This window comes from Dichomitus squalens (assembly GCF_000275845.1).
Source record: "Dichomitus squalens LYAD-421 SS1 unplaced genomic scaffold DICSQscaffold_76, whole genome shotgun sequence".
Classification (NCBI taxonomy): Eukaryota; Fungi; Basidiomycota; class Agaricomycetes; order Polyporales; family Polyporaceae; genus Dichomitus; species Dichomitus squalens.
The window spans coordinates 57115-71740 of record NW_006766958.1 but is presented as its reverse complement, the minus strand read 5'-3'; the positions used below and the strand labels follow the sequence as shown (position 1 = coordinate 71740).

Sequence of the window (14626 nt, the reverse complement as noted above, 5' to 3'; positions counted from 1 at the left end):
GTGTAGTGGTTGAACATGCTGTGTTGGACACTGAGATTGCAGGTTGCTGGTTCAATTCCCTGTGGTGGCATTTTTTTTGCCGCCGCTGCACCCACTAACAAATATCGTACACTTGACCTTGATCAAGAGCAGCTGTTCTATGATTTACTTCCATGCATATCATCTATATTATTCAATACATCTCACAGTGAACTTGGGCATGAACTTGAACAGGGACTTGGAGGACTTGGCCAAGTACCTGGTACTTGGCCAAGTCGACCCACCCGACTTGGCCAAGTCCATTGGACTTGGGGTACTTGAGGTACTTGGGATACTTGAGGTACTTGGCCAAGTACCCCAAGTACCTGTACAAGTCCGTGACGTTTTCCTGATGTACGAGAAGCATGAACACAAAGGTGCGATGCTGCATGGAAAAAACGAGATCACTATCTGAAATAATCTGTTGACGGACTGCCTTGCGCGACTTCGCCTGTGACTCCAATACGGTATCGAGGTGTTCAATGTCTTCATCGACAAATGGGTCATACTTGTCGCCATCTTTGCGATTCTTGAACTCCACAGGCACGAGTTGGAGCTCCCAATGTGGGCGACCATCATTTGGAGCTTCACTAGGGCGAAAGAAACCACAGTCGATCCGCTGCGCTGTACTATCCGTAACCTTGGAGTGAGGTCGAGACTCAGAGCGACGGAAAGCCAATTTTGGGCAGAGTTTGTGGTTATTCAGGACTTTGACCTAGTCGTTGTCAGTCCAGGCTACACTAGAAACGAGCGTGTGTGGCTCACAAACTCGTCTACCACCGTAGCTTCGGTCCACGAATCCGCGTCCTCCATACTCTCGAAGGGATTGGTGCGGTGCCGAGGACGCATGTTCGTCCGGGGGTGAAAGGGTAGGAGAACATTCAAGAATTCCTCTGGGCTTCCTGACTCCACGTAACGGTCATGCATGTCTTCTTCCGATTTGGCTCGATACTCCTCAAGCTTGGGTTTCTGCACATTCTCGTCGAGACCGTTGGCTTTACGCGGTTGCAGAGGAGAAGACTCTATTTGAGCCGAGGCCATGGTGCGAGTCGCGGCGGTCGAGGAGTCAGGTTGAGGAGCAATTCTGGAGTTGGCGTCGGGATGATGGGTGGTTAGGCCTCAGGATCGTGACAAGGTGTGGTTGAAATGTCGTGAGCACGGCGGCGGAGTCAACAGGAGAACAATTGTGCGACGGCCCGGCAAAAAGCGGGCGGTCCTCGCGCATACTCATGACCTGTGACCTTTTTCGAGGGTGCAAACACGGCGGGAAAAGCGCCAGGCTCCAAGCAGGGAAATTTGTGTGGCATTTATGGGCAACGCAACCTGACCTTAGCAATTCCAGTGGGCCTTTGTATCCCTCTTTGTGATTTGGGTAATCTTATGGGCACGTTGCATGGCCCGTATATTTAGCATAGATTTCCTCACCTGGACCATCGCGCTTTGCCTGCCGTGAAAGGCCCCCAACACTCGTCCGACCCATTCTTATCGGAACTCTTCAAGGATTGTTGTCCTTATGTATATGCAACGGATGTTTCCTGATGTCAATATGTCAGAAAGCGTAGCACGCAAGAGACATCAGGATTGCAGCACTCGCCTCAGAACGCAAAACTATCTAAGCGGTAGCCTTCTTTGTTACGAACCACACGGGCGCCTCCTAAATACTACAGAGACTACACACGACAGATGCGACCTGCTCTAGGGGTCAGATAGTATCAGACTCAACACACACATATCTGCGCCGGAGTTACAGGGCTCTTCCTGTGTCGTCCTCCGGGCAGTGCGGCTGATCAGTTATGCCCACAGCAGTCATATCACTAGAATATGAGGGTTATGCAATCTAAAACCTAGGATCAGGTTTATGAGTGAGACTACGAGGATCATCATGCGCCCGCGTTGCCAGCTCTAGGAGGATGGTACTAAGAGCATGCACCCGATGTCAGAATGACATTCCTTTCCACGGGAGACGTCTACTGCCTATCGAGCAGGGCCACTGGATTCTATGGAAGACGTACCTTAGGCGCTATTTTATGTCTCCAACGTGGCAAATGCGTCCTTTCCACCAGCATACAGGATGACAAATGACACGGTTGAGACTTGCGAACTTGACGATCTGAGGCTTAACAATAACTTGCGACTCTGAAACATTTGATCTAGCGCTGCGAGGACTTTTAGAATAGGCAGGCATTCATAAACAGCCGCAAAGATGATGAAGGTAGCATATGCAAGAGCTAGATTGAACATTGGTGTATCGATGTCAAGCTTAGCAGCACGACGGTAGAAAATATTGTGACGGCGGGGCGTCTAGTGGGGTGCCGCCATCACAAGCGCCCGATCGAGATTGGGGTTGTGCTGGACTGCAGTGCCAGTGATGCCAAAGGAACTCAGCACAAATGCAACACGGCTTCGTGGCCGAGTACAGTGATAAGTGCGTATAAAGTTGAATAGGAAATCTATGATTCATTTTCAAATGACACTGGATAAGTTACGATTAGAATGAAGAGGAGGAGAAGTTGGAGAAGAAAGAGCTAGGCTCAACTAAGTCGTAAGTATAGGAACACGGAGCCCCAAGAACAAGTCTATTGAAAACGGATAGGAGACGCAAAAACAAACAGAACACCTTTTCCAATCAACATGGGCGTATAGATATACTGATGATAGAAGGTAGTCAGCATAGGGGTGGGGTAGAGGAAGTGGTCGACCGAAGCCGGAAGGTACTGATGCGGATGTACGTAACGCAGGCATCGTATACTCCATGGCAATGACAGCAGTATACTCCAACCGTCATCTAAGCCCTTCGACGTTTTAATCGGCTTCCCTGGAGTGCAGCGGCCCGAGTCCGACTGCGCGTGAGGCGCATCGACGATTGTGAGCGGGAAGGAGCTGCACGTATCGTCTCCCTAGTAGGAGCGACCTTGCGACGTCGCTTCGGAGAGGGGGCAGATTCCTCGGACTCTTGTTCAACGTCTTGTTCGGAAGAAGGTGATGGCGGAGCCGGAGGCTGAGGTAAGCGATCATCGTCTGGCCAGTCGTTATAACGGAGCAACTTGTCGATGAAATCGATCACGAAGGAATGGTCTGCGACAAGGCTAGCGCATTGACGGTCCTCGTCCGTGGGTGTGTTGTCTAGCGGTACACGGGCCTTGAATTTCGCCATGTACTCAGTCAACTCTGGGTTGTCTTCTAGGCTTGTCACAGGCAAGAAATTCCGGGCAGCGAGAGCTGCGCGAGCGTCCACAGGGCTCTCCTTACTTCTCGACGACGAAGGGGAAGGGGGTGACGGTGAGCGCGCCTTCTGAGCTTCGAACTCCATCACATCGTAATGCGCCTTGAAGCTCCAAAGAAGCGTTCCGAGGAGCCCATCCATCGGGCTGCGGAAGAGCAACGGCCCTTCGGGCACCAGCGTGCTAAGGTATCCGTCATGCTCGACGGCTATCGACTTGAGACCGCCAGTGTATGCGTTCGGCATGCCGCAGTAGAAAAAGTAGTTGTTTATCCAGGAGTTGGGGCTAGTGCAGTTGGAACGCACGTAGGCGACGGAATAGTAGACCAGGACGTGGAGGAACGACTCTAGCTCGTCTGATACTCTGACGGGCTGAAGCGGATTATCCAACAAACTGACGGACATGAACTGACGTGTTCCCTGGTAGCAGTGAATTGTGTTTGGTAATGGTGGTAGACTCATAAAAGAACTTGAGGACGAACCAGGCGGACTCCCTTCACCAACTGCGGTACTTCTTCAGAATCTCTAGGCAAGGAGAGCTCCCAATCGATGAGAAGGCCCGACCAAACTATCGAAGCGCCCTTCCCGTCCTTGTCAGGCCGGATCCTGGGATAGATGAGGATGTTATCTCCGCTAACGTCGCGATGAAGGCGGAGGATTGCGGGGTTGGTGGAGGCGTGGCGGTGCGCTACGACGTCAAGTGTCAGGACTAAGATTTGACAGGAACAAGTAGATCTCACCATGCAGGCAGTCGAGGACGATAGATACGAGTTGCTTTCCGCTTTTGAACTTCTTGAGCGGCATAGCGATCTCCTTCACGACGACGCGGTAGTGGATGTAGTGTTGCAGAGGGTCAGCGGTTGCCAGTGTGCCCTCTCGACTCATCGATCGTGGAGCGCCATCTTCGCCCGAGAACTCATGTCCTCTCTTACGCTTTCGACCAGTGGTCGAATCCGCTGCGCGTGTAGACGATGTCGAGGGTGATGAGGAAGGGGAGTGCGGTGACGTCGAGCTAGGAGCGTGCTTACGCTCCCACCATATGTCGGTGACGGTGGCCTGATCGTGTACGTCTCCGTGGCATTCCAGAGTCGGAACATTCTCTATGCCAGCATCGTTGAGTTGACGCAGGACATCGCCCTCTCTTTCGGTGGCCATGGCAGATGCGCGCCAGGTATCCTTGAGCCACACGAAGCATCCTGTTTCGCTGTCAAAAGCGACGTAACCTCGCGTGCCGCGCCCGGTGGTGCCGGATCCACGGAAAATGGGCTTTCCCACGAGATAGGAGCGCAGGCTATCGCCGTCCTGAACTTGAAGTCTGTAGCGTGGCCAATCCCCGGAGAGGCTATCTCGGAAGAGGGAGCGTACGTATCGAAACATTGGCACTTCCTCAAGCTCGCCTTCTTCTACATGACGTTCGGAGTGATCGATGTCGGTGCCATGGTGTGCTGCGGCGATATCCATGCGAAGGTAGTCGGGATCGCGACTCGGAAGGCGGGTGGCGGTAGTGTCGAACCCGAGGGAGGAGTCGTCGAGAAGAGAGAGCCGCCGCAAGCAGTCACATAGCATTGTAGGTCGCTTGTAGTAGTCTGTGAGAGGTGTGGCAACGACTCCTGAACGATCCCAGCGGACGAGTCGAAAATTTCGCCCAAAGACGACGAGCATGAAGAGAAAAACGCGATGCTGGGCGGCGAAGAGGAGCTCGGCGGTGGCAGACAGCTGCTCGAGTCGCTTCTTACGTTCGCGTCCAGTTTTGCTGAACAACTGGACGGAGTCTGCGGAACTGAAAGGATCAGCGCCAGGGACGTGGCTGAAGAATACGACCGGGACTCTCTGGTCCGCCCAGTGAGCTCGTCCACGCCTGGGTACAGAGAGGGAACGGAAAATTGCGGCGTCAGGTCTGCGGTGAGACTCATCGAGAGAGGGCGGATCGGAGTATTGCCGCACAAGCGTTGACCCGGTTATGAGGTGATGGCCACCAACCGCTGAAACCTGGTGGACGACTCAGCCGAGCCACGAACAGTTCAGACTAATACTCACGAAAAATTTCGAAATCGTCGTCGGTTCCAAGTCGTTCGCGTACTTGAGCGAGGCGAAAGGGAACAGGCCAGCACGTCTGTCTCGCACGGTTATATGGGGTGGTTGAAGAAAAGCGCGCGAGAACTCCTCGTTGTCCAGCTCAATCGTGACCACTGAGTGGGCCATGGTGGGTGGCACGGGTAGAAGGAGAGGGCAGAGTTGAAGAGTTGGTCGACATGTAAGAAGATGGAAAGATCATAAGACAATGAAAGACTGCTACGGAGATTTCCGTAGGCACAATTGTCCGGGGGGGGTGCGTGAGGCCTAAGCACTAAGCGTCGGCCCAAGTTGTAAGAGATCATCCGATCATGATGCCCGTAAGAGGACAATTTACGTAGAGAGAGGCCACACCGCGACAGTTTCCGAAGCGGTGTAGATGCGGTACGGAGCTGAATAGCATTGGGTAGCTATGAATGAGCATGAGAGATACGGCGGTTGCTGATGCGTCGACGGTGTTGAGCATCGTCGCCAACCGGTGCCACCGTGACTTGAAGCTTGAAGGCGTCTAATTGTTGGAAAATATCTCGACAAGCGCTCGATCGAAGGTCTTAAAAACTTCGGTCACAAATCTCACTGGCCCAAAGCGGAGGCCATCGTGGCGACTTAGCTTGAACAGAAGTGTCTCTACCTCACGGAGTCCTAAGCGAGTGTGGGATTCAAAGCGAGAAGGTCTAATGGACTCCCGCTGACTGGAGGAGCATACAATTTGAGGCGTCAGCTTCAATGCATGCATAGAGATGAGCAGAAAGAGAGACGGTGCGCTCATGGCTCTCTTAGAGTCGCCGGCGTTCACGGTAACAGGAACAACCACGGACTCGGAAGAGGCATTGCGGACATCAGATAACTCATCCGCCAGCGCCGCGGATGCTCAAGCACCTTCACGAGAAAACCCGAAAAGAAGGGTGGACGCAACCGTGACTTTGGGCCCCTCGCCGCGGATGGGAGTACATTTAGATTCGCCCAATTGATGTCAGGGATCCCAGATCCTGACTCGTAAAGAGTGGGGTGGAACGGACAAGAGGCGAGTCAATATATATCTACAGTTTGGCTCTCAATGGCCCAACTCGATGCGATGAGACGCTACAATAACAGGAGCTCGGGATAAGGGAGTATGTTACAGTACTAAGCAAGCGATGGAATAAGTTATGATCAAAAGTTCTAAGCCACAACGTATGGAGGTAGATTGATGATGGAAGACGGTCTAATGCAGGCGGGGAGGACGGACACAGATGCGTCAACCTGGGGCCGCAGGAGAGGGTATAGGCACAGTACAGCAGGAGCAAAGGCTATTCGCCCGCAAGCTACATGGCAAGATGCGAGCACGCCTCATCACCTCGCTCTCATCGGGAGGGTACGTGGTCTTGGGCGCGAGCGGCGTGTCGACGAATGCAGACGAGCAGGAAGGGAAACCTTGCGCTCTGGGCCCTTCGTCCGCCGCCTCTTATTGCCGGTACTCGTTTCGGTGGGAAGAGCCACTGACCGCCTCAGCGAGTCCCCGTCCACTTCTGCCCCGCTGGTCTCTGCGGGAGGCGTCGGGGGTATTCGATCGCCCCGCTGCCAGCGCTGATGGTGGAGAATCTTCGCGAGATAACCTAACATGAAATCGTGGGTTGCGACCTTGGACGCCAGCTGGAAATCCTCGGGGGTGGGGATGCTGTCAAGTGGGGTATCATCCAGACTATCCCAGTCGACGTGGGCGGTCCCCGAGCCTGACTCGTTAGAGTCGGGCTGAACGGCAACTTCATCGCCATCGTCACGTCGGGAGGGTGGATCGTAACGCGGAGGTGGGCGAGGAGGGCGTGCTTTGCGTGCCTCGTGATACATTACCTTGTAGTGGGCGGCGAAACACTTGACCATGGTAACAAAGATGTTGTTCATAGGGCTGAAGAACTGGAGCGGGACGTAAGGCCGTTGTATATGAAGCACGCCGGAGCTTTGCATCGTGATAGATTTTTGACCGCACGGGTACTGGCAGTCAGGGCCAGCGTAAGCGTCGAAATATCCTCGGATAAAGCCAGTAACGCTCCTGCAGTTGGACTTGAGGTACCGTACGGAGTAATAGAGGAGGACGTGGAGGAAGGATTCTAACTCGTCTGAGACCTTGACGGGTTTGGACAGATCCGTGAGGAGGTTGACCGACATGAACTGATACGTTCCCTTGGTGCTCTACGTCAGCCCCAGATCGACATGGCCACGAGCTATGAGCTAGAAACACGCACCATGCGATTGCCCTCAGTAGCCGCTTCTTGTGCGTCAACCGGTTTCGACATCTCCCAATCGCTGAGTATGCCGGTCCACGCCATCCATGGGGTACCATCCTTCTTACGGATAACTTGGGGGTATATCAGGATGTTGCCGCTGCTGATGTCACGATGGAGCAGACGGAGTTCGGGCTTCACAGATACTTCTTGATGGGCTATCGCGTTACTGTCAGTGTAACGGAAGCCACGACGCATGGCTAAACGACATACCGCGTACGCAATCCAGCACGATGGATACAAGTTGACGACCGTACTGGAAGATCTTCAGAGGCAGACACACCTCTGCCACGACGACTCGATAGTGAGTATGTTGCCGAAGAGGTCCAGTGGTTTCAGGGATGGCGTGCGGCATTGAACCGTCCGCTTGCATGGTGAGCGTGTCGACCACGGCATCGTCAGCCCTCTTCCGCTTTCTACCGCTCAACGAGACCGGGTCGGAAGAAGTGTCAGAGGATAACCTCGAGGATCCGGCTCGGGATGCGTGGATCAGTGAGAGGAGGGAAGACTGGCGCTCCCACCAATCAGCTGTGATAGTCGTCTGATTATTGACGTCGCCGTGACAGACGAGGGTCGGGACGTTGGTGACCTTTGCCGCGTTCAGTTTCGCGAGGATGTCGCCTTCTCGATCCGTGATCTTGTACGATGCGCGCCACGCGTCCTTGAGCCATACAAAGCGGCGACTTGAGCATTCATAGGCGACATAACCACGCGTCCCGCGACCCATCGTCCCACTGGCATGGAAGGTAGGTTTGCCGACGAGGTAGTCGTGCTTCTGGCCACCATCCTGAACAACTAACCGATGACGTGGCCAGTCGCAGTCCAGTGACGTACGGAAGAGCGATCGCATGTATGCGAAGGTGAAAGGTTCACGGACACCCCCTTCACTCAGATCGCGTTCTGAGTGGTCGACGTCCTTCGCGTCAGGAAGTGCTGCGACATCCATACGCAAGAAGTCGACGTCATCAGGACGCAGTCGAGTAGCAGTGGGGTCAAAACCCAGAGAATCATCCCCCAGGCGGCATAAGTGGTATAGGTAGTCGCAGGCGATGGTCGGCTGTTCGAAGTAGTCGACGGAAGGGGTGGAGATGACACCAGCACGGTCCCAGCGCAGAATCCGGAATCGACGACCCATGACAAGGATCATGAAGAGGAAGACGCGATGTTGAGCAGTGAAGAGGAGCTCGACGGAGGACGAGAGTTCGTCGTAGATATCAGTTTGATAATCATTCATTGTCTCGCCCCCAGATCTCAATTGAGTCGGGTCAAAAGGATCGGCGCGGGGATGATGGCAGTAGAATGAGATGGGCACCACTTGGTCGAACCGGCACGGTCGATCACGTCGAGGCCCACGAAAAATAGCCGCATGTTGTAGTTTGGGACTATCATCGTTCGGATCGTCGCATCCGCGCATCATCGGCGAGATGCAGCAACCTGGCATAATCTCGCTTGTACTGACGGCCTGGATCTTTGCTGTCTGTTAGTTGACTCGGATGCAAGTGCAAGTTCGATGATAATGATGGCTTACGAAGAATTCAGATATAGCTTGTCCAGACAAATTTTCTGCGTTCGCGAGCGCAGAGAAAGGATTCGAGGCCGCATAATCGACGAGAGGCGCGTCTTCAGTGGCGAGTAGCTCACGCCGGAATTGATCGTGTTCCACATGCACAATTGTGCCGGCCATACTATGAGAGAGCAGATATACGTCAGTCTCCCAATACTGAGCCTCAGTAAATGTAGAGATAGGAGGACGGATAGAGGTTGTAGATGAGCGCACGGCGCACTGATGGGATACGGAGAAGGTAGCGGTTGGCGTTCAAGATGAACGAGTTGAATGAGCGCTGGCGCTTTCTGCTTCGGCTATGTAATATGCATCGCTTATCGACACACTAGCAAGCGCTTCGGAGCTCGTCATTTACAACTTGCAGAGCAACAAGACAGTCCCCGCAGTTCTCTCTCATTCATATCAGCCTGATCTTATTAAGACCATCCGGCTCCTACAGCCCAGACGACTCGCAAGAGGGGACCCAGAGCTCCTTCACGGCCAGTACAAAAGACAAGCACTTTGCTATGCGGGATCATGACGCAAAGGACTACGGACACAAGCACATGAAGACGGAAGACGAATAATACGCGTATAAGGACAAATCTGGGAATGCTGATGACGAAGAGGACAAGGAGGATCCGGGGATCTCCCAAGGGCAGGAAACGCGCCCGGGGCTGCGCAATCTGCCGGCTCCTCCCAAATAGGGAAACGCGGTGAGAGACTCTTACCCGAGACAATCATCGGTATATCCGCATTCTGTATGCACGTTCGGAGGCTCACCACACGTGCAGTGTTGTATCCGGCTCGGTCGTTCGCATCCAGTTAACGACTTCTTCATATACTTAGGTCGAGTTCCGATCGGGCGCGTGCCTCAACACAATCTTTGGGCCTAATAGCACTGGGAAAAGCTCCATCAGTCGTACTCTCTGTCTTGGTCTCGCCCGCTCGCCGTCGTCGGTGAGTGGTTTTGAAAGCAGCTGCAGCGGCGGTAATCACCCAGCATCTCAAGTCGCTCGCCAAAAATCGGCAAGCAGGACGGCGACTGTCAGATCAAGCTCAAAGGTACGAAGGGCAAGTCTGTTCACATCGTCCGCCGCGACCTCTCCTCCAACTCCAACAGCGCCCAGCTCATGTTCAACGGCCGGTCCTCGTCTGGCAAGTACACCAGTGCCAGCATGGTGGAGCTGGACAGATGCAGGCCAACAGCCTTTGGTATGTCCAGCGTGTAGTTTGCTGCAACCGTCACAATGTCTGACACATACGACGCGCAACAGCACTCGTTTGCCCCAGGACAGAGTGGCCAAGTTCAACTTTTTAAAACTTCAGCAGCCCTTGAAGGAAACGCACCTTGAAGACGCTGCCGGTTACTTACCGACGCCAACTGCATGGCACGATACGCTCATCGAGTTGGGAAAGAACTTGAAGAACATCCAAGGTATGGCTGCCCTGTCAGGCGCTGTATTTGCCATATCTGATATGCGCCGTATCGTAGCTCGTTATCGCGCACTCGGAGCGCGCATTCCTCTATGTGACCGTGTCGAACCGCCAGTACATCGATGCAGTCGCTGCGTGCTTTGGCGAAACGCACCTCCACATGTTCCTCCTGCAGTGCGAGGGCTACCAAACGCTGGAAAGGCTGTGCGCCAATACCCCGGAGACGATCTTGCGGAAGGCAAGGATCGATGCGTTTAGGCGGAGAGAACTGAGCGCGCTCCAGCCGCAGCGGGTTCCGGCGGACTAGGGCTTTCCGTGCCTTGTGATCCAGGACCTTGTGATGCGCTTTGAACTACTTAGACATTGTAACGAGGATGTTGTCCATAGCGGAATGTACGGCCGTTGGAAATGAAGCACGCCGGAGCTTCGCAACGTGGCGGAGTCTCGCCCACACGTGTAGTCGCAATCAGAGCCGGCGTAATGGTTGAAGGATCCCTGAAAGAAGCTCGTAATACTCTTGTAGTCGGACCTGAGGTACCGCACTGAGTGGAGGAGGACATGGAGAAACGAGTCTGACTCATTGGATAGCTTGATAGGCTTGGATAAGTCCGAGAGGAGGCTAACCGATATGGACTGATACGTTGTCTTGTTGGCCACCATCAACCCCAGATCAGCGGATACACCAATAGGATATGGGCAAGAAGCACGTACCATGCGACTCGCTTGTGTAGTCCTGAACGCTGCTTCTTGTGTGTCGACCCAATCGCTGGGTACACCGGTCCACATCATCTACGAATTCGAGCCGGCCTGCTCTAATCTCAAATACTACAAGCGCCCCAGGGAGGATATGCGACTTGTCGCCCAGGATGATGTGCACCAGATGCAGCACGCTGAACATTGGAATGGCTTGTGCAATATAGTAAATGATGGAAAGCCGGTATAATTGAATGATACAGCAGCGACATATACAGCAGACGTGGAGAAGATAGAACAGGGGGATGAAGGATGACTGAAATAAGTTAGGACGAACAAGTCCTCTGACATGCGACATCGTCAAATGAAGACGGCGATACGCGCCGCGAACGCGACACAGAGGCGACGATTTCACCAGTATGCCAATATATCAGGGCATAGCCACAAACCCGGAACTAGGGTGAAATAGGATAGAGACCCAAGGTATCGCGATGATGGGAGTAGAGGATTGCGGAGAGGACAACTGGGAGCAGACGGTCGCCGTGGACAGACATTCTACGACCTACGCCTCGCCGGAAGGGTCCGCGGGGTGGCGCGAGCCCGCCTGGTGGTCTCGTGGAGACGGGCGGGAATGGAGACCACACACCCAGGACTCGCTAACCGCCTTCTCTTGTTACTCGTGCTCGTCGACGTCGGGACAGTGCGAGAAGGTGAGGTGGAAACCGGGAGCTCATCGGCCGAGGTAGCGGAAGGGGACGGAATCCGGTCGCCAATCCACCAGCGTGAGTCTAGGCGCATTTTAGCTAGGTATTCCAATAGGAACTTGTGACGCGTAATCCGCTTGGCCCGCTGAAATTCTTTTGTTGTAGGGACGTCGTCTAACGGGGTGTCTCCGTATATAGTGATGTCACCATGGGGATAACCGATGGAGACAAGCGGGAATGGCGGGACCAGGTCGTCGTCGTCCTCTTCGGAGTCGTTATCGGGGGCACCGGACGTCGGGAGTGTTGGAGGAGGAGAAGGAGGCGCCGCCTTACGTGCCTCATAGTTCAAGACCTTGTAATGGGCGTGAAAGCATTTCAGCATGGTGGCGAGGATGTCGTCCATGGGGCTGAAGAAAACCAGCGGACCATATGGTTGCTGGTTGCGGAGGACACCAGTGTGTTCTAGGGTGATAGACTTCTGTCCACACGTGAACTCGCCCGAGCTAGAGTATCTCTCGAAGTAGTTCTGGATAAAGCCGGAAGTGCTCTCGCAATTCGATCTGAGGTAACGAACGGAGTGGTGCAGGAGCACATGAAAGAACGATTCCAGCTCGTCGGATATCTCCACCGGTTTCGTGAGATGTTTGAGCAGGTTGACGGACATGAACTGATACGTTCCCTGGGTTTCCGACGTCAGTGATTGCTCTCTGAGAGCCTGGAGGCAAAGTCGACGAACCATCCGTCCCATCTGGGTGGCTCTTGATGATGCTTCCTGTGCATCGATAGGCTTGGACAGCTCCCAGTCCGTGAGCATGCCTGTCCACATCATCCAAGGGTTAGCACGCCCTTCGAGACGCACGACCCTTGGGTAGATTAGGATGTTGCCGGTGCTGATGTCACGGTGGAGAATACGCGTCTTCTGCCTGGTGGCTGCCTGGTGATGAGCTTTTATGGAATGGTAAGGACCCAATTGCAGCGCAGTGTTACTATATAGACTCACCCTTCATACAGTCCAATACGACCGTGACTAGCTGCTGGCCATACTGGAAGTTCTTCAGCGGCATGCAAACCTCTACAACTGCGATTCTGTAGTGTCTATGCTGCCTCAGAGGTCCATCCGTATGAGCCGTTCGCTTCGGGATGACTTCGCCGTGCTCTGAGACTGGAGGCGACTCGTCGACCCTCTTCCTCTTTTTGCTGCTCGAAGTCTGAGAGCCAATCAGAGTGGGAGAGGGCGGGGATAGCGACGACGAAGGAGATGGGGAAAGGGCAGGCGAGAGTGCGTACTTGCGCTCCCACCAATCGGCAGTGATTGTGACCTGGTCGTCGATGTCGCCGTGACATAGAAGAGTGGGGACGTTCTTGACCCTTGCGTCATTGAGCCTCGCCAGCACGTCACCTTCCCTTTCCGCGATACGGTGAGAAGCACGCCATGCGTCCTTCAACCACACGAAGCGATTTGTTTTGCGATCAAGGGCGACGTAGCCCCGTGTGCCTCGACCAAAAAGTTCGGTATCGCAAAAGGTGGGCTTGCCTACGAGATACTCGCGTGCTTGGTCACCGTCAGGGACACAGAGTTTGAACCGCGGCCAGTCGGACGAGAGCGAGGCACGAAATAACGATCGCACGTACGCGAAGGTGAAGGAGTTTCCTGGATCGCCATCCTTCAACTCGCGCTCCGAGTGATCTATGTCGCTGGTATCTGCAAGGGCGGCGACGTCCATACGCAGGGAATCGATGTCGTGGGGGAAGATTCGAGTGGCACTGGCGTCGAAACCAAGGGCTGTGTCACTGAGCTGAGAAAACCGCGAGATGATTTCGCAGAAGGCTGCAGGCTGCTCGTAGTAGTCCACAGACGGAGTTACGACTGTACCGGCTCGATCCCAACGAATGATTCGATATTTGCGGCCGGTGATGAGGATCATGAAGAGGAAGACGCGTTGCTGGACGACGAAGAGGTCTTCGGCAATTGTTGAAATGTGGTCATATAGTCGCGACCTAGCTCGCTTCGTTTGCGCGTCACAGCGTTCGCCATCGCCGGCGTTGAAGGGATCGATCCCGGCATGGTGGATCTCGACTGAAACGAGCTGATCGGCGAACAACTGCGAACCCTCTTGTGGTTCACGAAACAAACCCATAGTACGATTTTGCCCAGTAGGCTCGTCGCGGAAGCCAAGTCTTCGCTCAGCAGGAGCAAGGAAGCAGCTATGGCAGATGCGACAATCGCGTGCCGCTTCGATCTAAGGTGTACGTCAGCTGAGATGATGAGAAAGGGTGCGAAAGGGCTCACCAGACGCTCCGAGATCTCACGTTCTGACATGTTGTCAGCATCTTGTAGATGATGGAAAGGGTTCGATGCAAGAGCCCTAGTACAATCTGCTCCGCCTGCAACAGGAAGGAGTTCATCGCAGAACTCGACATGACTCAGTTGAACAGTCGATGACGCCATGCTTAGACGAGCGAGTGGCGGCAGCAGCTTGACGAAGTGAGGTGCGCAAGTGGTTGGGACAGAGATAGATGAGTCAAGGTTGGCGCTCAACAGATATAAGAGTTGATCAGGGGATGGCAAAGAGACACAAGACAATGAGACAGTCGACAATGGTGGTTGATGCCCAAGTTCAACAAACGCCGGCCGTTTCTCTAGCACACTACCAAATTCGGCGGATAATTACATAAG

The 14626-nt window shown here is 54.0% G+C and overlaps 5 protein-coding genes across 5 annotated transcripts; 1 reads left to right on the top strand and 4 right to left on the bottom strand.

Annotated features, from left to right (window-relative positions):
- Positions 1-172: 172 nt before the first annotated feature.
- On the bottom strand, positions 173-1059 carry DICSQDRAFT_174927 (uncharacterized protein; the record flags this gene model as incomplete). Its single annotated transcript, XM_007370790.1, has 3 exons — positions 173-367; positions 452-733; positions 784-1059. The coding sequence occupies 3 exons, from the start codon at positions 1057-1059 to the stop codon at positions 173-175; spliced, it is 753 nt and encodes a 250-aa protein (XP_007370852.1).
- A 1477-nt stretch (positions 1060-2536) lies between these two features.
- Positions 2537-5440, bottom strand: DICSQDRAFT_183831 (uncharacterized protein; the record flags this gene model as incomplete). The annotated part of the gene is made up of 4 exons (XM_007370789.1): positions 2537-3658; positions 3721-3926; positions 3979-5227; positions 5276-5440. The coding sequence occupies 4 exons, from the start codon at positions 5438-5440 to the stop codon at positions 2804-2806; spliced, it is 2475 nt and encodes an 824-aa protein (XP_007370851.1). The 3' UTR covers positions 2537-2803.
- A 2345-nt stretch (positions 5441-7785) lies between these two features.
- DICSQDRAFT_183830 (uncharacterized protein) lies at positions 7786-9258 on the bottom strand (the record flags this gene model as incomplete). Its single annotated transcript, XM_007370788.1, has 2 exons — positions 7786-9040; positions 9101-9258. Coding segments are annotated over 2 exons (1412 nt in total), but the record flags the coding sequence as incomplete, so codon positions are not given.
- Positions 9259-9967: 709 nt separating this feature from the next.
- DICSQDRAFT_71550 (uncharacterized protein) lies at positions 9968-10347 on the top strand (the record flags this gene model as incomplete). Its single annotated transcript, XM_007370787.1, has 2 exons — positions 9968-10071; positions 10119-10347. Coding segments are annotated over 2 exons (333 nt in total), but the record flags the coding sequence as incomplete, so codon positions are not given.
- A 1453-nt stretch (positions 10348-11800) lies between these two features.
- Positions 11801-14269, bottom strand: DICSQDRAFT_174923 (uncharacterized protein; the record flags this gene model as incomplete). Its single annotated transcript, XM_007370786.1, has 4 exons — positions 11801-12628; positions 12686-12894; positions 12950-14189; positions 14240-14269. 4 exons carry the CDS (start codon positions 14267-14269, stop codon positions 11801-11803), a joined length of 2307 nt encoding a protein of 768 aa, XP_007370848.1.
- Between the last annotated feature and the right edge of the window lie 357 nt (positions 14270-14626).